This window comes from Desmodus rotundus, chromosome 4, assembly GCF_022682495.2.
Source record: "Desmodus rotundus isolate HL8 chromosome 4, HLdesRot8A.1, whole genome shotgun sequence".
Classification (NCBI taxonomy): Eukaryota; Metazoa; Chordata; class Mammalia; order Chiroptera; family Phyllostomidae; genus Desmodus; species Desmodus rotundus.
Window position 1 is genome coordinate 181,590,822 of NC_071390.1, and position 22,653 is coordinate 181,613,474.

General features: G+C 59.1%; 1 protein-coding gene across 3 annotated transcripts; it reads right to left on the reverse strand.

The window, feature by feature from the left end:
• Positions 1-560: 560 nt before the first annotated feature.
• FAM53A (family with sequence similarity 53 member A) lies at positions 561-20,801 on the reverse strand. 3 transcript variants are annotated; one of them, XR_002976048.3, is made up of 6 exons: positions 20,061-20,801; positions 10,100-10,334; positions 8,937-8,994; positions 7,296-7,945; positions 2,808-3,992; positions 561-2,405 (listed from the first exon to the last, which is right to left on the reverse strand). XR_002976048.3 is itself a non-coding variant. In XM_053922991.1 (5 exons), the coding sequence occupies exons 2-5, from the start codon at positions 10,175-10,177 to the stop codon at positions 3,720-3,722; spliced, it is 1,056 nt and encodes a 351-aa protein (XP_053778966.1). In that variant the 5' UTR covers positions 10,178-10,334; positions 20,061-20,801; the 3' UTR covers positions 561-3,719. The 3 variants fall into 3 exon arrangements, 2 of the variants coding, with proteins under 2 accessions (XP_053778966.1, XP_024429625.2); XM_053922991.1 differs by having other exon boundaries at positions 561-3,992; positions 7,296-7,942; XM_024573857.3 differs by having other exon boundaries at positions 561-3,992.
• Positions 20,802-22,653: the final 1,852 nt, after the last annotated feature.

Consider the following 22,653-nt stretch of genomic DNA (forward strand, 5'->3'; position numbering starts at 1 on the left):
TCCATGCAGCGAAATATTCCTCAGCCTCAGAAAGGGAGGGCGTTCTGGCTCCTGCCACCGCGTGATCAAACCCCGAGGACACGATGCTGAGATGACACAGACACAAAAGGCCACATCTCGCAGGACTCCACCGACAGAGTGGCCGGGAAAGAGCGGCCGGGCCGGGTGGGCCCAGAAGTCTGTGGTTTTTCCCGTGAAACGAAGGAAACGCGTTTCACTGTCACCCACCACGTTCCCGATCCGGACATTCTGCGTATGTCGGCTCTCTCCCACGTGGGGCAACGTCGATTCTTCTCGATTAATGTCTCGATTCGATCGTATCGACTTCACCTGGTCTGCCCAACTGCGGGGCATCGTCCAGTGGGAAATCTCCAGCACGAAACTTCACAAACCACTTTTGACACGTTCGAGCGGTCACAGCCCCTTCTCCACACAGTGCACAAATCCCTTTATGTGTTTCAGTTGTGTTTCTACCTTTCTTGAAATAATACAGCATGATACACCGAAAATACTGCCTATTTTCTTCCATCTTCAATATTAAAATGGCTGCACAAGTGCACCCATTTTGACAGGTTTTTTAATGCACGCTGATATGACAGCTGTCACAATACAATCTAACAAAACTGTTTCCAATGAAGTTAAAGACGAGCAAGCAGAACGAGAGCCGTCGTCCAGAAAACACACAGGGATGTTTCGGCGACGCAGTGCATGGTGGGAGCCGGGGAGGCGGGAGGGCTGGTTCTCGGGCAGGAGTCCGAGTGGGGGCAGTGGAGAGTCCTGGAGAGGACGGTGGGTGGCGCACAGCTGCGCGAGTGCCCGGTGCCGCCGGACCAGACACCTAGAGATGGCCGGGACGGTGGGTTCCACGGTGTGTGTTCCAACACCGGGACGAGTGAAGGAGGGTGCATGTTGAAATAGGCAGTTAAGGTGAAAGGCGTCCCTGGGGTGCCCTGGCCAATCAGACCGGAGTCTCTGTAGGTGGATGAGACTGGGACAGAAGATGATCACATGAGGACACGGGGCGGGGACGGCCGTCCACATGCCAAGGGGCGCAGCCTCGGGGTGGGGGGACCACACGCCACACCTGTGGCCTGGACGCACAGCCCCGGGCAGGGGGTGGGAGGTCAACACCTGTGCTTCAGCCCTGGCCTACAGTGCTCGCTACAGCGCCCTAGAAGATGGGTGTATGGCTCACAGGAGAGACATCGCACATCCACCCCGACAGATGGACCAGCACCAAAGTCCAGAGTCCACTTGTGACCTCTCAGAATTAGCTGAGGAGGAATAACACTGAACCTGCTCTGTTTGACGGCTCCCAAGTCTGCCCAGCTCTGCTTCTGGGCTTCCAGGATTGGGGAGGACCTGGACCCCGGGACCCACCCCTCCACCACTCCTCCCAACACCCCGAGTCCCCAGCGAGCCCCTCCCGGGCCACTCCCTATGGACTCAGACACCACTGAGCCTGTCCACCAGCAGTCCGGGCCCGCAGGCCTCCATGAGGGGCGTGAGCCCCTGGGGGCCCGGGCCCCCACCTGGCCCCACGCGCACGCCCAGAGCCCCGGGGTCCACAGACGGGACTGTAGTGAGGACGAGGGCCTGAGCCGCTCACGGACATGTCTGGCTGGGCAGCGTCCCCCGGAACAGTCTACATGTTCGTGTGTGCACACGTGTGCACGCATGTGGGAGCATGGGGACACAGCACGCCCATGTGTGCTGCAGACCCACCACAGACGAGCGCGCAGGCACTTGTGCGCCCTGCTGTCACCAGAGGTAAAGCACTTCTCTCTGCACACACACGAACACACGCATCACGTCCTCAGCTGGCCGTAGCGTAAGCATTTCCTCAAAACATTAAGAACTTTGCCCGAATAAAAATTTCGCTGCTGCATTAAAAAAGGAGGTAAAACACTCAGGGGTCCCGTCGTTCACACCCACACAAGGAGCCCAGAGATGAACAGGAGCGTCTAAAGGGCAGGCCGGTGGTCTGGGGGCGCAGAGCCCCTCTCCTGGACGAGCCCTGGCCAGAGGGGCCCTGACGGGTGATGTGGCAGCCACACAGTCGAGTGGCTCACGGCGGAGCCTGCACAGCAGCAGCTGGCAGAGAATTCACAGCCTTGAATGTTTTTATTGCTGAACCAGAGAGGCTGAAAATAAATGAACTACATATTCGACACAGGGGAAAAGGGGACAGTAAGTAAGGAGGCGGGTGGAGACAGAGGCGAGTTAACGAATTCAAGACAAGAACAACGGGAGCAGGTGTCAGTGAATCGCAGGGCTGGCGCCTCGGAGGAGCACAGGCCACCAGCCCGGCCGCAGACCAGCGTGCGAGGGCCCAGGCCGGGCGTCAGGGCTGCAGGGCGTAACCGGCCCACACTCTGCACACTTCCGATGAAATGGACAGTTTCCTAAACAATGTAAACAACCGAGTTAACAGAAAGAGCCTTTAAAACACTCCACCCACACTGCAGAGAAATAGGGGTGCTGACCACTGTCAGGGATGGGGACGCCCTCCCTTCCTACAGGACACTAGGGCAGAGCCCAGTGGTGGGAGGTCGTCCCAGCTCAGGAAGGGGGCCAGGTCGGCGTTCAGGGAGAGGGAGGGGACAGGCCTTCCCACCCCCCCGCCTCACTGTCTGAGGGCTAAGGGTGGGGTGGAGGCTGGAGGAGCCGGACCCCGCTCGCCTGTGACCCTTTTCATACGGACAGAACCTTAGTGTGGGGTCAGAGGGAAAGGCAGGGGGCACAGGTGGGAAGGGGCTTGCTGGGGGACTGCTGCCCGGCCAGGCCCCCAGCAGTCCTGCCCGCACCTGCAGGAGGCAGGAGGCAGGAGACAGGGCGGGCGGAGATGGTCACAGCTCCCCTGCCGCTGCCCGTCTGCTTCCTCTGCAGGGAGGTGTGCCGCTGCCAGGTCATTGCATCTGTCCCTGGGTCCTCTCTCTCCTCGAGCCCGCTTTGGTGATATTTTTCCAGGACCTTGGCCGTCCCCTCTAGGTTGTCCCTAACACCCCCATCACCCTGACGATCTCTGCGACGTCTCGGGCTCCACCCTGTTCATCGGAGTGGCTGCGGGATCATTCTCTCAGCCAAGCCCTGGGGGACGCAGGGCGTCCAGGACGAGACGCTGGGTCTGTCGCCCACTCTTTGCCTGTCCCGTCTTTTTCTTTGGCTTGTCTCTTCTGCCCCCTGGTTTGGGACTCAGCGCCTCCGCCTCCCTGGTGTGGCTGGGTGGTGGCTCCTGGGGCGCAGGTGACACTGTCAGGTGCTGCCGTGACCCCAAAGGCTCATTTGCACTTCGGGCGCCTGACAGACTCCTGTCCCATCAAGACCTGCCGTAGGCCGCTCACCGCCTCACAGCGTCACGGCGTCACAAAGGTGGGCCAGCTGAGGACAAGAGGTAGCTGCAGGGCCACATGCGTGATGAGGAAGTCTACGGAGGGGCCCGGGTCTCGTAGCTGAACACCGCAAGGCACCCTTCGCCCGTCACTGCAGGCATTTCAGAAGGGGCTAGCCGCCCTGGGGTCCCCGGGCAACAGAGTGCCCTCTGAGAGCTCACTTCCAAATAGAGACGCCTTCCCCAGCACCGTAAAAGCCACAAAAATGCAAAGTACCCCTTTAGGAAAGAGTGCATCAAAATGACACTTAACATTCAAAATACCACGCAACCTGCGTCTGGTCCGCACCCTGGAACGGACTGGCAGCGGCAGCCCTGCCCCTGCGGGTCAGTTGTTCTCGATCTGCTCTAGGTCTAGCGCGCCGGGGTCCAGCGGCAGGACGCCCTCCTCCCAGGCGCTGTCCCAGGCACTCGGGTCCCCGCTGCCCCCGCCTTCGCTGGCCACCAGCTCCCGAAGGCCACAGGGGCTGGAGCCTGGGGTGACGAGGCCGTGTGGGTCCCGTGGGTCCCTTGGGCGGGACACAGCTGTCTTTGCTCTGGGGTCGTCGTCATCCTCACCTTCGCAATCAAGGGAGCTGAGGCTTTTTGAGTTTTTTAACGTCTGCAACAGAAAAGACAGGTGCTTAAGGTCCTCCTGGGAAGGCTCATAGTGGGGCGCCCCCCAGCCCCAACAGAGGTCCCAAGTCACACCAAGTATCCCTGGACCCCCGTGCCTCAGACACAGGCCCTGCCTCGGGCGGCCACCTCCAGCCCTGCGTCCATGGCCCAGGCCCTTGCTAGGCAGCCAATAAGGTCCACGGGTGCCCAGGGGAGACTGGGTCTAGCCCCACCCAGGGCAACGGCCAAGACTGCAGGCGCCTGACCCCTCAGGCAGCAGGGACACCCAGGGACTCGAGTGTACAGCTGTGGCCATGAGGCCACCTCACACTCAGGAGAGGCCCAGCGCGGCCCCTCGCCCGCTGTGCCTGGAGCCCCCCTCATCCAGATTCCCGGTCTTTCCTCTCTACAGGGCCCTCCCCCAGTGGGTCTTTCTCTTCAACAGGAATGTGCTTCACTCTTTTTCACGTTGAAATGCCTGAGACGCACACTCCACACCCAGGGGCCTTCTTTCCAGGCTGGGCCCCCGCTTTCCAGACAGGCCGCAGCCACCCCTCCGCCTCTACAGACCGTTCCTCTTGCACCATTAAAGGCGGGGGTCCCTGGGCACACCCTGCTCCCCATCACAATCGCTCCCCCAGCCAGAGCTCTCCCTGGCTGCCCCATGGGGCTGTGGCCCAGCAGACCAGCCCACCCCACCTCTGGGGGTGCCCACCCCAGGCCTTCTGGGGGGGAGCGCGAACGGGTACCCCACCTCCGCACTCCTGGCCACAGCCTCCTCTGGGCCACACACGGCAGCAACCCACTCAGCACAACCAGGCCCCCATTTCCCCCGAGACCACCCCGGGCCCCACCCCCACCTCCTGCTCCTGAATCTGCAGCTGCCTGCCCCCCAAGCCCGCAGGTCTGCGGAGCGGCTTCCCGCCCGGCTCCGCCCTCCAGGTGTCAGCAGGACCCCTCTCCCGGCCACGCCCAGGCCGCCCTGCCACCCACCACGTGCCACCAGGTGGCTTGCAGAACGTGGGATGTGGCCATGGGGACACAGCGTCCCAAGGCCCTGGGCTCTAATTTGGTGGCAGCACACCAGCCACCAACAACGGGAGCTAGAAGACAAGCGACGCACCCACACACCCGGAAGCCCCCCAGCCACAGCTGCGCTGGCTGAAACAGAAGACCCATCTTCGCGGCACGCAAACCACACACAGAGCCCCAGGTGGTGGCCACGTCCCCCAGGGAAGCCGGAGCTGCTCCCTGAAATCCAGCTCCTGTGGCCACACCCTTGTCTCGGCCCTTTTGCTGTGGGGAGTGCATCACTGCCGGGGGGCGTTGTAAAGGGTCAGATCTGTGAGGGTGCTGCTGGCCACACGCTGGTCACAGGTTGAGGGTTCATGAAGAATTTCGTCTTCATTCAAATCCAGGGGATGGACACAGCCTGGCCTGAGGACAGGCCTGTGTCAGCAGTCCCACTGGACGGGGCACGGCCAAAGCACAGGCCCCGCTCTGGCGCCTGTTCCCGTGCTGGCGGCTGCCCCCGCCCTGGCCCACGTGCGGATGTGGACAGCACCTGTGTGGCCTGCTCTGCACGCACGAGCTGCCGCCCCCGCCTGTCCTTCCAAAACGCCCCGCTCGGACGTCTCCTCCTGACTCTCAGCTGGGCCCTCACACCCGAGGGTGGCAGGGCCACCGCAGATGGCCCCGCACGACCACAACGGCGGCTCGCGTGAGGGGAGGGCGGCCTGCAGCGCGGAGCTGCGATGGAGCTGCGACGGCCCGCCGGGCCGGACCGACATGGAGACCCACGCTGCCGACCGCTCCAGCTTTAGGGGCCGTCTCCTGGTTCCAGGGTGACCTGCACACAGGCAAATGAACGTAGAATATGTGTTCCAAAGTCAAAGTCGAGACTTTGGGCTCTGAACTGTAGAAGGTCTTTCAACTCGCGTGCGTGCGGCCAGTCTGTGGAGATGCAGGGCGAGAGCACTGCCCAGTCTGCACCGAGGCCGAGGTGACCGGGAGATTCCCGACGCGACCAGAAAAGCTCCGATGAGCCACCGGACGCCCTCGATGCCCAGGGGCCGCCCGTCACATCTGCCCACCTGCCAAGGTGTCTGGCTTCCTCCCGCCCGAGGTCCGCCCCACTCTCCGGCAGGGTCCCGGCCCCAGCGCCGGTGCTGGACAGAGCGGACAGGCCAGGCAGTGGCCGTCTCCCAGGCCAGGGCTGAGCAGGAGCCGAGTGAGGCCTCCAGCTGCCCACAAGCGCCTGCCTCCGTACATGGGTGTGCTGCAGCGGTGGGCAGAGATGCAAGTAAACACTGGCAAAAGCAGCCCCACAGAGCTGGCCTGGCAAGCAGACAGCCTCCCTCAGCTGGCTGACGTGGGCAGGCCGAGGCACAGACTGGCCCTGGGGTGGGCACGTGGGCGCGGCTGACCTGGCCGAGGGGCGAGACCTGCACCACGCTCGTTACCCGCCCGCTGCACCGCGGCCGCTCCACACACAGGCTGGGCCGGCACACTGATTTGCCCGGACTGCGCCATCAGCCCCGTGGGGCCTGTTCTGAGTCCCTCCCCTCAGGCTGTGCAGATGCCTCTCTCAGAAGCCTCAGTAAAAGCGAAATCACCTCAATAAGGGAGCATCCGGTCTCTGGTCACAGACCGGCCCCCATTTGTCACCTCTCCACAAGGAGTCCTGAGTCCCTCCCCAAAGCGGTGCCCTGAGTCCCTGGGGGAAGGGGACATTGGGGTCCACGAGCATTCACACACACCCCACGCAGCGTCTCTGCCACCCTCCTCTCCTACTAGAGGCCCTGAGGCAGGCCGCCCAGCGCCCAGGCCTGGTCCACCTTTGCTGTCCCTGCGTCACCGTCCCTGGGCCTGTGAGCAGAACTCAGGAGGGGGGCAGGTAGTGCTAGGCCCAGAGCACCAGTGTCTTCAAGCTGGTCCACAACCCAAGATCCCAAACACACGCCTTCCCCAAAGAGCGGGTGGCGGAGGACGTGGGGCGGAGCCCGCGGGGAAGCATGGGGTTGGAGTGGAGCGGGGGCAGCCAGAGACACCCTGGCCCAGCTCCCCACCTCCCAGACTCTCTCACCCAAAGGGCTGTCCTTGTCCCCAGCCCTGGAGAAGGGGACGGGGTGGCGCTGAGGCTGTGGCACTGCGGCCCAAGCATCCTGGCTCCGACCACACCCCCAAGGCTGCCCCTCCCACATGAGCACCGAGGACACAGCCACACGCAGGCCCGCCTCTTGCAGAACCACCCCGTGAAGCAGGGGCACCGGCAGGGTGGCTGCCTGGACGCAGGAAGAGGCCTCACTCGCGTCATCTTCTGAAAGTCCAACGACGGGCGTAGCCACCGAGTGCCCTCATCCCGCCGGCGCTTCAGCCGGCTCGTCCTCCCAACAAGCACGCAGGGCTGCGAGCGGCTCCGCGGCAGGCCCAGCCGCCAGCCCAGCTCTGGTGGCGAGGGGGGCGAGTCTGCGTCTGCCAGGTGCTCCTGTGACAAGGACAGGCGGCGCCGGGGGGACAGCGCGTAGGTCCCCATGGGACACCAGGGTGGGCCTGAGCCAGACCCGTTGCGGTCCAGGAAGCTGCTACTGGCTGAGGCTGGGCGGGGCACAGGTGGTAAGCCGGGGCCTGCGGCCAGGCAGGCGCCCCCCGGCAGGCAGGAGCTCCCGCCGCTGTGGCACCGCCGCTTGGAGACCGCAGTCCAGACCCTGGAGCCGCCAGGGCGCCACGGGGACTGGCAGCGGGCGTGCTCGTCAGGCTCCGACAGGGAGCGGCAATGGCGCTTGCTGGGCGGGGCCGAGGGTGGCCCAGAGCTCTCCCTGAGGTCTCCCGCACTGACTGCCCCCAGGCCCATGCTCACACGGCAAGGGCCTGGTGAGAAGGGGAGCGTGGGGACCACAGTGGCCTGGCTTCTGTTGGGTAGTCCTCCACTCGGGGCCTTCCGGGGACACCTGTCTTCTGAGGAAAAAGGAAGGAGAGACACAGGTGAGCAGGAGGCACCTGCCATCCTTAGGGTGGAGCTGCTCTGTCATCCGACATACAGCTGGGGCCTTGTGGCCCTGAGGGGCAGGTGCTGCGGGACGCTGGAGCCCCCACCGTGGGCGCACACATGGTCAGGGCCGGCCCCAGCTGCCTTTCCTGGGCAGCTCGGCCCTGGTGCCACCAGTCCTCCTCCAAGGACACAGAGAGGACAGCATGGCAGATGCCGTGGGCCGTGCCAGGAGCCTGAGGGGCTGTGAGTGGGGACAGCCCTACCCCAAACCCCACCCCGCAGGTCTGCCTCCAGGGGAAGCCAGGCACTGGCCACGCCTCCTGCTCCCACTGGTCACTCCGCCGTGTCTGCTACGACACCCCCACCTGAGCCTGCTGGTGGCATGAGAGCACCCCACGGCCATGGTGACCGGACGGGGCGGGGCTCGACCCAGCTCTGACCACCTAAAAGTCACAGAACTGACACTCCACTGGGACCACAGACCGGCCAAGGAATACCAGGAGCTTCTCAACTCACACTCAGCGCTCACACCCACACCCACTCGTGTCCCCCTTGTGCACACTTGCACACTCACACACACGCTCTCCCACACTCACACTCAGGGCAGCTGGGCCACCTGTCCCCACTCAGACCACAGGGCACCTGCGTGCGGGTCCCGCCCTGCAGGGACGGGAAGCCAGCAGACCCACGCACTCCAGGGCACCACTGCCCACCCCACAAACACACACACACCAGAGCTGCTGGGCGTGCACAGCCGCCCTGCCCTGTCCTATCCTGCCTCCAGTGGCCTCAGGATCCACAGCCCTTTCCAGTAAGGGCACGTCAGCCCTGGACGCCACCCACACCTGCCAGAGGCACGGCCACTCCTGCTGACCCCTCCCCACTAGTCGGGACTTGCTCCCCAGCTCACAGCCTGCGGCAGCCCTGAGCACACAGCCAGGGCCTCCAGACACTTACGGCAGGTCTCGAAAGGGGACCAAGGGCCACTTGCGTTGTTGAGTTTCTCAGCAGAACACTGTAAGTGACAAGAAAGAGAAGTTTCCCGTGAGACTTCAGCAACAGCACGAACTCAGGACGTGGTGCCGACGGTATTGCCGCCATGACACCTGTCCCCCGACACTGTCTCTCTCACTGACGTCCAGATGCCTTTCCACCCGCATTTCCAGTCGTGGCCTTCGCTGCTGCCCTGTGTGCTTCAGCGCCGCGGGCGGACGGCCACGCAGCGCCCCTGCCTCCGCCCCCTGCTCCACATCCCATGGCTGCTCTGCAGTGCCCGTTCGCACTTCTCGGTCCTTCCCCTCTTCACACAGTCCCCCTTCTTTCTTAATCAAGATTCTTAAAGCCACACTCAGGTGAGTGAAGAGAACAAGAAGCCACGCGTGTTCCCTCCTGCTCCTGAAGCGCCCCCCTCCCCTGTCCCCGCCCCATGAGCGACACACGTCCTCACAAACCTCAGCGCTCAGCTTGGCTTCAGCGAGCCCCTCCCCACCGTGATGCCCTGGAGCCCGGAGCCCGGGCGGCCCTGGTCCAGAGGTGCGGATACAGGCCCCGAGGCAGCCCGGCCCCCGGCCCAGACCCCTGCCATCTACTGTCACAACGGGCCGCGCACCTGGCACGAAGGCCCAGGGCCCACAGCCCCTCTCTCATCATCTTAATGAGCAGCAGGCCACAGAGCAAAGGCTGGGGCACAGAGCAAAGGCTGGGGCGCAGCGCCAGGAAGCTCTGAGCTCCCCATCTTGGCGACAGCACGGGGGCCAGGCACTCCCCACCTGCCCTGGACCTACAGTCCAACCAGGGCAGAGGGGGGTCCTGAAATTCATGCTGATGTGACCCTAGACCACGGCCCCACGGACGCGAACTTCAAACCTGGGCAGAACTGACCGAAGGTGCCAGGCCAGGGCAGAGGCTGTTCGGGAGGGGGCAGCGTGGCGGCCGCAGGGGTGCCAGTCGCCGGTGTGCGCTTAGGGCTGCACACTTGGGCGTGTAGCTCAGACTTTCATTAAAAGTTGGGATTTTTAACGATGCTGGAAACCCACCACCACAACACTGACGGGCTCTGGGACTGTGTGTCCCCACGGCCCTCTGCGTCCTCCACCCACACCCCGAGGCCGCCAGCTCACCGGGCTGGCATCGCAGCTCTTGTGGGCGAGGTCATCCAGGCTCTGGCTCTGTAGCTTCTCGGTGATGAGCGTGACCATGGTCGGGGTGGCTCAGTCCGCACCAACTGGCACTGGGGCTCTGGGACATGGGGCTCAGCAGGCCTGGGCTGCTGAGGGTCGTGCGCTAGCCCTCCCGGCTGCACCTCCACTGCACAGGTGAGTGGTCCATCTCCGACACATCCTCACAGCTCCGCAGCTGGGTAACGGTAAAGAGACATCACAGCCCGTGACCATGTGCAGAACCATCCGGGCAACGCGTCTGGGCCACGTGGAGCGCCAGCTCTGCGAGAGGCTTGTGACACCTCCACCGACAGAGGCCCTCCCACTGGCAAGCACCCAGGCCGGTTCTCTTCTGGGAAGTGAATCAAAGCAGCGTCTGGCTGAAGGACGGTGGGCTGCACGTGCACCCGAGAACGGGCTCCTCCCAAAGCCCAACTGGAGCAACAAGGAAGGCCCCTCTCTGCTCCAGAGAGACAGGGGGACAGCAGAGGAGACACAGCAGCAGTGCTCTGGAAGCTGAAAGGTGTTGAAAAGCTGAGTCTGAGCCAGCTGCGCAGAAACCCAAGAACGGCCCGCCTGTAAACCGCTGGTGCCCACCTCCCAGCCAACCGGGCACCCGGATGCCTACCTCCCCGCCGCCACTGCCTGGACGCCCACCTCCCTGCTGACCAGACGCCCGGACATCCACCTCCCTGCTGAGTGCTGCCCAAAGGAGTCAACACTCCTCCCCTATTCCATCCAGCTGGAAGACAGCCCTGCCCCCCAACTGCAGCTGGGCAGCAGTGCAGGGCGGGTGCCGAGTCTGCACTGTGAGGGCACTGAGCCCAGGAGAGGCACGGGCAGAGGCATCCCACCGAGACCTGTCCCCTGTGCACACTGGCAGGAGGGCCCGAGCCCACGTACAGACGGTGCCCACCCACAGTCTCCTGTCTTCTCCTTACTCCTGCTGCCTCGTTCCTCGCCCCCGGGGCCCAGGAGGGGCAGGCGCACAGTGGGCGCTCCACAGACGGCACTGGTGGAGCGGGTCATGCCTTCGTCAGACGCTCGTCCCCGACCTGGACCGTGACGAGAGCCTCTTGGCCGGCTGCTCTGGCCACTCTCCTTCTCCGTGGACCCACCCTCCAAAAGACCCTGCGTGGGCTCCGTTTTCTTGCCTTTTCATCTCACTTTCTTACCACAGCCAGCACACATCTGTACAGCCACATGAGAGGGTCCAGGGCTGCTGACACGAGGGGCCACACGCAGGGCTGTGGACAGCAGAGCCTTGTGGCTTCGCAGTCTGGAGGCCAGAAGTCTGAGGTCACGGTGCGCACAGACCTCCTGGGGACCGGGGAAGGGCGAGCGCCAGGCCTCCCCTGGCTTCTGCCGGCCCTCGGCCACGGCAGCATCGCTCCAGGCTTCCTGGATCACTCTCCCTGTGCCTGCGTCCAGAAGCCCCCTCTATACAGACACCATCATTTTGGATTGGGACCCACCCTACACCAGCACAAACACATCTCAACCCATTCCCTCTGCGGTGACCCTGCCTCCAAGGCCTTGTTCTGAGGCACTGGGGCTAGGACGTCCCCTGAGCCGTTCTCAGGGGACACAGTGCAGCCTGTCACAAGCCGTGTGCACTTTCCATGGCGACACCCACAGTCTCGACACCAATGGCGCAGCATCTGGGGCATCACCAGCCGAGGCTGAGCATCCATAGCCCCTCTCCCGTGGGCCCCGCACCGCAGCTCTGCGCGTGGGTGTGGTGTCAGCATTTACCGGCAGCATGCAGAGCTGCTCGCTGGCTGGTGCAGTCTACACAGACCTACGGGCTCTGCGGGCCTCCGACCTGTCCACACAGACGTCCCCACCTCCAAGGCCCCCCGATGGCCACGTGCACTCTGACCCCACGGCATCGTGACACTGCTACGTCACTACGTTCTCCTGGCTAAGCCACACAGGGGCATCTGTCCCCCAGAATTAGTAATTCCCTCTTTCTCGTATGCAAACTTTCTGCCCAATATAAATGTTCCCCCAAATCCTCCAAGTTCCCCAAATTATAAAACTTAACAAACAGCCTCCCTGGTGTAGCTCAGTGGGTTGGGCATTGCCCCACCAAGCGAAGGGTCACCAGTTCGATCCCGGATCAGGGCACATGCCTGGGTTGTGGGTTCAGTCCCCCGTTGGGGTGCATATGAGAGGCAACCATTCGATGTTTCTCTTCCTATCTTTCTCCCTCCCTTTCTCTCTCTCTAAAAAGTTAATTGCATAATTTTTTAAAATTTGGGATTTCTGGTCAAGATGGCAGTGTATGCAGACTTGGCTCACCTCTTCACACACCCACATCAAAATCACAACTAAAATACAGAACCACCGTCACTCAGAACCACCAGGAGTCAAGTTGAATGGAAGTCTGACGACGACGGAATTAAACCATATCCATCCAGACAGGTAGGAGGGGCACAGATGTGGAAGGGGCTGGTCTCACACCCACATGTGGTGGATAAAAATTCAGGAGGGATATCTCAGGAGCGAGGAGTCCCAGCCTCACACCAGGCCCCCCAGCCCAGGGTTCCAGTGCCAGGAAGATAAGTACCCACAACCTCTGGCTGCAAAAACCTCCAGAGATTGAGGCTGTGGAAGAAATTTCTGGAGCCCCAAGCAGTTTCTCCTGAAGAACTCACAGGCAGACTCGCCTACTCAGACTCGGTCCCTCTGAGCTCCAGCACCGGGGGAGCAGCTTGAAAGGCACCAGTGGTGCACAGGGAGAGACTGACGTGGCTGGCACCTCAAAAGGTGAGCAGAGGCCACTGTCCCTTTTCTAAACCCTGCCCCTACAGAGCTACAGAGCCAGCAAGCCGGTGCCCTATCTGAGACTCCATCAACCTGGCTCACACTGTTTGACCCACCTGGGGATCTCCAGAGACTCTGCCCCACCCAAGTTATGGGCCTGCCCAAGCTGCTTTTCCCTAGGGAAGGCTGGTCTTGGCTCATGCTTCACAACTTCCTAAATCTTCTCAAATATGCAACAGCTGACCTCAGTGAGCCCCAGGCCAGGCACTAGCAGCAGCCAGCCCAGATTCACAGCTTGGCTTTGCCTGGGAACCTCCAAGCCCAGCACAAGTGGCAGCCATCTCAGATTGCTTTATAGCTCAGACAGGGTGGTCTTAGGCAAAACGCAGGTGGGGGCCAACCTTGGCCTGTACTACCTGAGATATCCGAGGGCCAGCATGCCCAGTGGAAAACTAGAGACCACGTGGGGGCACCACCACCCTGCTCCTGCACAGCTGATCCTCCACGGAGGGCAGAGGTTGGTGGTCAGTGGTCACAGCCAGTCCTTGTACCTGACTGGCCTGGGCAAACCCCTCCCATCAATCTGCCAAGAGCAACCAAGGCTCGACTACAAGAAGAGAGTGTGCTCAGCCCACAGGAAGGACGCACCTCGAGAACCCAGCTTGGGTGACAGGAGAGGCTGTGCCACTGGACCCTACGGGACACCTACTGCATTAGGCCAGTCCACCAAGGCTGGGAGACGTAGCAGCTCTACTAATACACAGAAACAAACACAAGGAGGCTGCCGAAACGCGGAGACAGAGAAACATGGCCCGAATGAAAGGACAGGACAAAACTCCAGAAATAGAGCTACACAAAACGGAGATGAGCCATCTGTCAGATACAGAGTACAAAACACTGGTTATAAGGATGCTGAAGGAACCTAAGTCACGACCTCAGCAGCATAAAAAAGACCCAATCAGAAATGAAGGATACACTAACTGAAATAAAGAGCAATTTATAGGGCAATAGCAGTACAGCGGATGCAGCTGAGAATCAAATCAATGATGTGGAACATAAGGAAGCAAAAACAACCAATCAGAACAACAAAAAAGTGAGGATGGTATAAGCAGCCCCTGGGACAACTTGAAGAGGTCCAACATTCACCTCATAGGGGTGCCAGAAGGAGAAGAGAAAGAGCAAGAAAATGGAAACCTACTGGAAAAAATAATGACAGAAAACTTCCCTAATTCGGTGAAGGAAATAAATATGCAAGTCCAGAAAGCAGAGAGTCCCAAACAAGATGAACCCAAAGAGGCCCACTCCAAAACTAATCAAAATGCCAAACGTTAAAGATGAAGGGAGAATCTTAAAAGCAACCAGAAAAAAGAAGTTAGTTTCCTACAGGGAGTTCCCTTATGACTGTCAGCTGATTTCTCAAAAGAAACTTTGCAGGCAAGAAGGGATTAGCAAGAAGTATTCAAAGTCATGAAAGGCAAGGATCTGCATCCAAGATTGCTCCACCCAGCAAAGCTGTCATTTAGAATGGAAGGGCAGATGAAGAGCTTTCCAGACAAGAAAAACTGAAGGAGTTCACCATCACCAAACCAGTGTTATATGAAACGTTAAAGAGACTTACTTAAGAAAAAGAAGACCAAAGGAAGGGATAAACAAATGGGACCTCATCCAATTAAAAAGCTTCTGCAGGGCTAAAGAAAACAGCATTAAAATGAAAAGAGAACCAACTATATGGGAAAACATATTTGCCAGTAATACCTCGGTCAAGGGTCTGATCTCCAAAATATATAAAGAACTCACACGACTCCACTCCAGGAAGACAAACAACCCAATTTAAAAAATGGGCAAAGGATTTGAACAGACACTTCTCCAAGGAAGACATACGGAGGGCCCAGAGACATATGAAAAGATGCTCAGCATCGCTAGCCATCAGAGAGATGCAAATTAAAACCACAATGAGGTACCATTTCACACAGGTCAGAATGGCCATCATAAACAAATCAACAAACAAATGTTGGAGAGGATGCGGAGAAAAGGGAACCCTAGTGCACTGTTGGTGGGAATGCAGACTGGTGAGGCCACTATGGAAAACAGTATGGAATTTCCTCAGAAATCTAAGAATGGAACTGCCCTTTGACCCAGCAATTCCGCTGCTGGGATTATACCCTAAGAACCCTGAAACACCCATCCAAAAGAACCTATGCACCCCAATGTTCATAGCAGCACAATTTACAATAGCCAAGTACTGGAAGCAACCTAAGTGCCCATCAGCAAATGAGTGGATCAGAAAACTATGGTACATTTACACAATGGAATTCTACACAGCAGAGAGAAAGAAAGAGCTTATACCATTTGCAACAGCATGGATGGAACTGGAGAGCATTGTGCTCAGTGAAATAAGCCAGGTGGTGAGGGACAAATACCATATGATCTCACCTTTAACTGGAACCTAATCAACAAAAGAAAAAAGCAAACAAAATATAACCAGACATTGAAGTTAAGAACAATGTAACAACCAGAGGGGAGGGGGGAAGGGGCAGTGGGGAGAGGGGTTTTCAGGAACTACTATAAAGGACACATGGACAAAACCAAGGGGGAGGGTGGAAGCGGGGAAGGGAGGTAAGTTTGGCTGGGGTGGGGTAGAGGGGTGGGGAGAAAATGCAGACAACTGTAATTGAACAAAAATAAGGTAATTTATAAAAAAATAAATAAAAATAAAATAATGATCTTCTAAAAAAAAAAGATCAAAACTACGAACAGTAAAATGGCAATAAATGCCTGGCTGGTGTGGCTCAGTGGGTTGAGTGCTGTCCTGTAAACCGAAAGGTCACCAGTTCAAATCCTGGTCAGGGCACACGCCTGGGTTGCGGGCCTGGTCCCGGGTTGGGGGCATGTGAGAGGCACCCACACACTGATGTTTCTCTCCCTCTCTTTTTCCCTCCCTTCCTATCTCTCTAAAAATAAATAAATAAAATCTTTTCAAAAATGGCAATAAATGCATATCTATCAACAACTGAATCTAGAACAAAACTAGGCGCAAAGAACAGAGACAGAGTCATGGATATGGAGAGCTTTTTGATGGTTGCCAGATGGGAGGGGGTTGGGGGATGGGTGAGGAGGAGAGGGGATTAGGAAGTACTAACGGGCAGATACAGAAAATAGCCATAGAGATGTAAAGTACAGGAATGGAGCAGCCAAAGAACATATCCGCATGACCCATGGACGTGAACAATGGTGGGGGATTGCCTGGGGGACTGAGGGTGCAGGGTGGAGGGGGTCAAAGGGGGGAAAATCAGGAAAACTGTAATAGCATAATCAGTAAAACATAATTTAAAAAAGAAAAAAAGAAAAAATAATAAACTTTGACAACTTCCATTTGGTGGAAGACGTCAGGACACCCTTCTGCCCTGTGCTTTGGGATCCCCAGTCTCTGTGCAGGTTGGGGTGCAGCTGTCCAGTGGGGTCCTGGGACTTTCCCTCGCCCTCATCTTGCAGCTTCCGGAATGGGTGTCCTGGGTGGATGGGTAGGTGGGTGGGTAACACCTGGGTCCCCTCTCCCTGGATGCCAGCTGGGCTTTCAGGGTCTCCTCCCTACTGGTGTTGGAAAATGTTCCCCAGGGCCTGGGGACAGGATACCCCCACCCTGGAAGCCCAGCCGTGGGGCCTCATCACTGCCAGGTCCTTTCCGTCCCCCATTCCCGATCCGTTCCTGGGGCCACTGGTGGTCTGGCCCTGGCCTCCTGGGCTGGCCCCGACCTTCAGTCTCAGCCACTCTTTCCGTTGCTGCTGCTCTCCTCCCAGGACTGCCCTTGATGCCACCTGCCAACAATGCATTCACTTCTGCTCCATGTGCTCACCACCAAGGCCCCGCCCACCTCTGATGCTCCAGGTAAGGCCCCGAGGCCATGCCCCTGCCGCAGGGCTGTTTGCTAAGTATCCGTTCCGGGCCTGCACCACACTGCTCCAGTTCCCTTGGTCTCCTCAGCTCCTCTGGAGGTCTCTGTGCCTGCCCACCGAGACAGAGGACCCACCATCCACACTGCCTCCCACCCACACATCACCTCTGCACCCCCACCAGCGGGCACCTGACACGCGGGCGAAGCTGGCAGTGATGAGCAGGATAAATGAATTTGTGTGGACCACCATGCTGGAGCCTCAGGTGGGGGAGCACACAGAGTGGCAGCCGCTCCTCACTCCCACCGCCAGGCACTCAACCTGGGCCTTTCACAGGTGACAGGTCTGATACCAAGTTTGAATCTGGGCCCTGGACTGGCCGCGCACGCCTGTCAACGCTAGCTTCTGCAGCGTGGCACAGGGACAGGTTCCAAGTACCAGCTTGGTCTGCTGTGCCCAGACCTGGCTGGTGGCATGTGGTCCACGGCGTCTCCCAGGAACGGGGTTCAAAGGCTGGTGCCCACCCACTTGCGGGCCCAAGAGTACCAGGTCCCCGGGGCTTTTCACAGCAGATGACGGCGGAGTACCCCCAAATCCAAGGAGCATCGAGCTGAGCTCCACCCCACGGCCCACGCCCCACGGCCCACACAATGGCAGCAGCACCAGCTCAGGTCCGTGGAGCTTTCTTTCTGTCTAGTTTCCTCCCAAACAGCACTTGGCCAATGACCTTCCATCTGGCTGGACATGAGTTACCAAGCGGCAACCCTGAGTGTAGCGGGTTAGCACATGACTACAGACTCTGTGGCACGCCTCCCACAAAAGGGTGGGGGTTAGCCACCCCTCGAACGTGACAGGGCCCAGGGGCCCTCCCAGACCGCGGCAGAACACGTGCCGCAGCCACCTGGCTCTCTCCTGGGACACCCCCAAAGCCCTCGGGCTGGGATCCCCTGCGGTTCAAGTCCTAGGCCCGGGTACGGGGCATGGGGTGGGGAATGCCTGAGAGGGACACTCAGCCCGGCCCGCCCTGCACAGCCTGCACAAGACTGCAAGTGAGGACTGCCAGCCAAGCCGCCCCGAAACCCTGGACCCCTGAGACCGCGAGCAATGACTGACGATGAAGGTGGTCTGAAGCCACCGATTCTGGAGACAGTGTGCTGGCTGCCACCGCAACCACAGCAGTGACCGTAACAGGGCAGACAGAGCCAAAAGCCGTCTCTCCCTTGGAGCCAGCGGGGGCGGGCGAGAAAGGGACGTGGCCGCACAGGTGAAGGCAGCGCAGACCACCATAGCCACCTGTTTTCATCTGGCGGGCCCCGGGCACCACTCGCTCTTCCACAGGACGCGTGGAGGTGCCCGGTGCAGTGGTCCCGAGGACAGCCTGGGGGACGCGCTGTGCTGGCCCCACCCGCTGGCACTGCGGGTGGACCGTCCCGCGAGGACTGCAGCACAGGGACAGACTCGCCCATCCCAACCGGCCAACGCCTGGCTGACTCTCCAAGCCACAAGCAGCAGGTCTGGATAGAGGACATTCAGTTTAAAAGTGCACAGAAACGGTGCCTGACGTGCAGCCTTGCAAGTCAACGAAGAACAAAGTCCCGTCTTAAAACGGAGGTTGTCACGGCCACCACTCTCCCAGTGCGAGCAGACCACTGTGGTGCCGATGTGGTGCCACGCTGAAGACAAACCGGGGCAAGTAATTTCACCAGGACAGAAAGGATGTCGGCGGCTCTGATTGGCTGGACAGAAGACGCAGGTCCTGATTCCGGCTGGCCTGCTCCCTGGCTGGGCTCTCTGGGCCTGTGTTTCCTTGACTGAAAACAGGAAAGAACCACCCACTACAAGCTAAAGGAATCAAATTCAAGAACACGCAAGAAAACGCCCGGGTTCCTGGGACACGTGTTTAAATTATGACCACTTATGACAGGTGCTTAAAAAAGTGTGAAAGTCAACTCTCCCTTAAAAGATACTGCTGCAGGAAAAGCTGAAAGGGTTTGTATTTAAAATATTGGGTTTTGTCCCAGCCAGCATGACTCAGTGGATTCAGCACTGGCCTGAGAACCAAAGGGTCGCTGGTTCGATTCCCAGTCAGGGCACAAGCCTGGGTTGTGGGCCAGGTTCCCCAGTGGGGGGCGTGTGAGGGGCAAGCACACATTGATGTTTCTCTCCCTCTTCCCCTCTCTAAAAATAAATAAGTAAAATCTTTTTTAAAAATTGGTATTTTTTAGAAAGTTTTTTCCCAAAGTTTGCCATGCACCTGTGAAAAATACCTAAGTGCCCCCCTGGTGCTTTCCGCTCCCAATGAGAGCAGAGGAGTCTCTCTGGACGCCTGCTCCCCAGGCACGAGGGGTAACTGTCTCTGCGACAAAGAGACATCCCAGCACAGTCACTTAAAAAAAAAGACAGTGACTCTGGCGTTTTCTCCAATGCTTATGCCCCATAGCAACACGGACTGTGCTCCCTTCCACGGCCCCCAGATCCAACCTAAATCAAACAATGTCACAGGCAGGGCAGAACCATTCTGACGGCCGCCCTGCGTGCAGGCCTTGAAGTGGCATCACAGAGTGCGCCGGGGGGACAGAGCCCCAGACCAGTCCCGGGCCGTGCACGTGACGGGGATGGAGAGGGGTCGTCCACTGAGCCACGGGAAGGGACCAGGCCTGCCACGGCCACTGCCCACAGCACAAAGCGGACTTGGGAGGGGACATGGGCCAGACCCAGAATTCCTGAGCAGGGAAATTCCTCAAAGACTAAATAACCCATTTTAAAGAGAAGTCACTGTCTATACAATTTCAATTTCAGAGTCATACTCAAGAACTTCGAAATAGCCAGGACAAAGTGTTTCTACATTCTCTACCTGGTAGAGTCTACCATCAGTGCGACAGGCTGCACCTCCCTGCTGGGACCTGCTGGGACCTGGGGCACACTCAATCACAGGGAGTGAGATGATGGCTGACTCGTTTGAGGAAGCAGAATCTATAGGCTCGAGTTCAATTCCTTAAATACCTGAAACTGAAGCAGGCCCTTGATATCTAACCAGTCTTTAAAAAGTTCTCAGTGCTGAACTCTCGTCGAAGAGTCGACTGGAGGGGTTTTCCGCCATGTTTTAAAGTTGTGGAAGTTCAGAATCAAAGCAGAGATAAAATGCAAATCGTCCCGTCCAGATGTGACCGCCTACTGCTAAGACAGGAAGAACGGGAGAGACCAAGCACAGCGCACCCCCAGCAGCCAGCGCCTCCCTCCACCGCCCAAGCCCGTGACTTACGCCCTGCGCTGCGTGCAGTCACCGTGCACAGGTTGCTGGGAGAGTCCGGCCTCCTACGTCGCCCGTGCCACCTTGGAAGCTCCCGTAACGCACAGTGTATCACGTCAAACTTCCTGCTTCTCTCGCTTCAAAATGACCAGCACACGAGCCCCAGGAACGACGACAGCTCGGATCGGCAACACCTACGTCGGTTCAACAAGTGGCAGCGCAGCTCTGGCACGGCCCCTTACGGCTAAAGGGTGCGTGGATGGCGCGGGGTCCTAGGGCACACGTGCAGTCCCGGGGCGCGGGGGTCCCCGGGACGGTCCGAGGAGTCTTGCGCGAGGTAGGGTCCCAGTCCCGGTCTCGAGCCCCGGGGCCCCCACGCCCTCAGTGACCCGGCTGCCGCGCTCTCTGGGTCCAGCGGCGAAAACGCTGCACAATGACGCGGGTGGCAAAGCATCGGGCCGCACCAGCCGGGCTGTGGGCGCTGACAGCAGCCGGACAGTCCGGTGCAAGTTTACACGCCTTCCCGCGCCAGCACATGCGCGCGCGGCCCCGAGGGGCGCGCACGCACGGGCGTGGGCGCGCTGGTCACCACTTCACTGCCCGACTCCGGGCCGGTACCTCAGAGCGTTCAAGCAGCGGTGACCAGGGCTGACCGGGCTGAGTAGCTGAGTCGCCGGCTCGGCAGGCCTCGCGGCTCTCCCCGCAACGCAACACCCAACACGCTTCAGTCGTGTAAGACCACAGCGCGTGGCTCCGCCCCCTCCAGCCGGCTCATTGGCCGCCCAGCTGCAGCCACCGCCCCTCAGCGCCTAGGGAGAGGAGGGGCTGCGTCCTGGAGGGCGGGGACTGAGACGCGAGGGGCGGGCCAGCGCAGTGGGAAGGGCGGGGCTGCGTCTGGGGCAGAGCCTGCGGTGGCAGGGGCAGGACTGCACCAGTGTAAGGGCGGGGCATACTGGGATAGGGGTGTTTTCTAGACACAACTTTTTCCGGGATTGCAAAGGCGGGCAGCGATTGCGACCTGAGGTGGCGGTAGACCTCCTGGACAAGGAAGACCGGTGTGTCTGGCTGGCGCGAACGATTGTCCCTGCCGACCACCTGGCCATTCCAGGGTTCCAACTTGCAGCACCAGGGTCCCCACTTTCCAGACAGAACCTGCTGTGCTGGTGACCTCAGTGTGACCTTGAGCAAGTCTCTTTAAGAGCTTGCTATTGGCCATCAGCACCACAACAGGACAAAAAACAAAGACGAGTTATAAGGACTGGAAAGGAAGAAGTGAAAGTGCCATTATTTATACCAAACATGGTCCTCTACAAAGTACGAAGAGAAGACAGGGCCAACGTGTGATGATAGCTTCCGATGCGGACCACGGTCCACACACAGCAGTGGGGGCTGTAGCTTTTCATCCGCGACAAACGGCGGAACGTTTGGGAAAGTACCATTCTCAACAGTCGGGTTCCTGTGCGTGGACGTGAGGTTTTCAGACCTTTACAGGGAAGGCTACGGAACATACCGAAGATCTTCTCTGAATGAACGGCGAGCGGCAGGACAGCGCAGGCAGGGCGGTTCTCGCGGAACACCTGCATGTCCTCATGCACCTCTGCTCGCTTTCTCATAGGATTTGTCACTGCTGAGTTGTGAGAGTTCTTTGCATATTTCAGGTGCAAGGATTTCCTCCTGCAGCTTGTCTCTTCGTCCCGGTGCCAAGGCCTCTCACAGAGGAAACCGTTTTCATTCTGCCCGGGGCCAGTTTCACAGGTTTTCCTTTTGTGGGCTGTGCTTTTGGTGTCAAGTCTAAGACCTCTGCTTAACCCTAAATCCCAATGATCTTTCCGTAGGTGTGATACTTTCACACTTGACATTGGAGTCTGGGGCCCATTCAAAGGTAACTGCTGGTGGAGGTGTGAGGTGGAGGTTGGGGTCCAGAGCTGTGCCTTTGGACGCCCGATCACTGGGCATCAGGGGCCCCTGGGGACTCTCCGCCACCGTAACAGCTGCTGCCACTGAGCATTGACAAGCAAGTGGCATCCACGCTGTCCTTTAATTCTTAGAACCAGCCTATGAAGTAGACACTTTTGTCCCAGTTTCATAGACAGGGACACGAAGCCCCCTCACACAGCTAGAAGGGACAGACCTGGGACTGGATGGCAGGTCTGCGTTCCTTGCCCTACACAAAGTGCCTGACACTCGGGCCAGGCGGTGTGCTCTGGGTCATCGTCCACTCAGTGCCTTTTCTGGGAGGCCAGCCCCGAAGTCCCCTAGTGCCTGTATCTGGAGCCTTTGCTTCCCACTCACCTACACCGTGGGAGCGTTTTTACATAAAGCTGTGTATGCACCTTCCGAAGGCATTTTACTACAGAAAGCAATGGTTCTTTTAAAAGCATACAACAGTTCACATTATTTTAACTTAAAGCTATGGGTTGGGAGTTTGTCCCTGGACACATCACTCAGCAATTAAGAACTTCTCAGCTGGAGTCCACTCGAGCTGACATGTAAGGTGCAAAATCTTCCAGCTGGTGACCAACCGTGCAGTCACTCCTGGTCAAGGCAGGCTCCCAAACAAGCACACAAGGAGGAGGAGCTGGAAGGTCAGGCCTCGCTGGTCCCG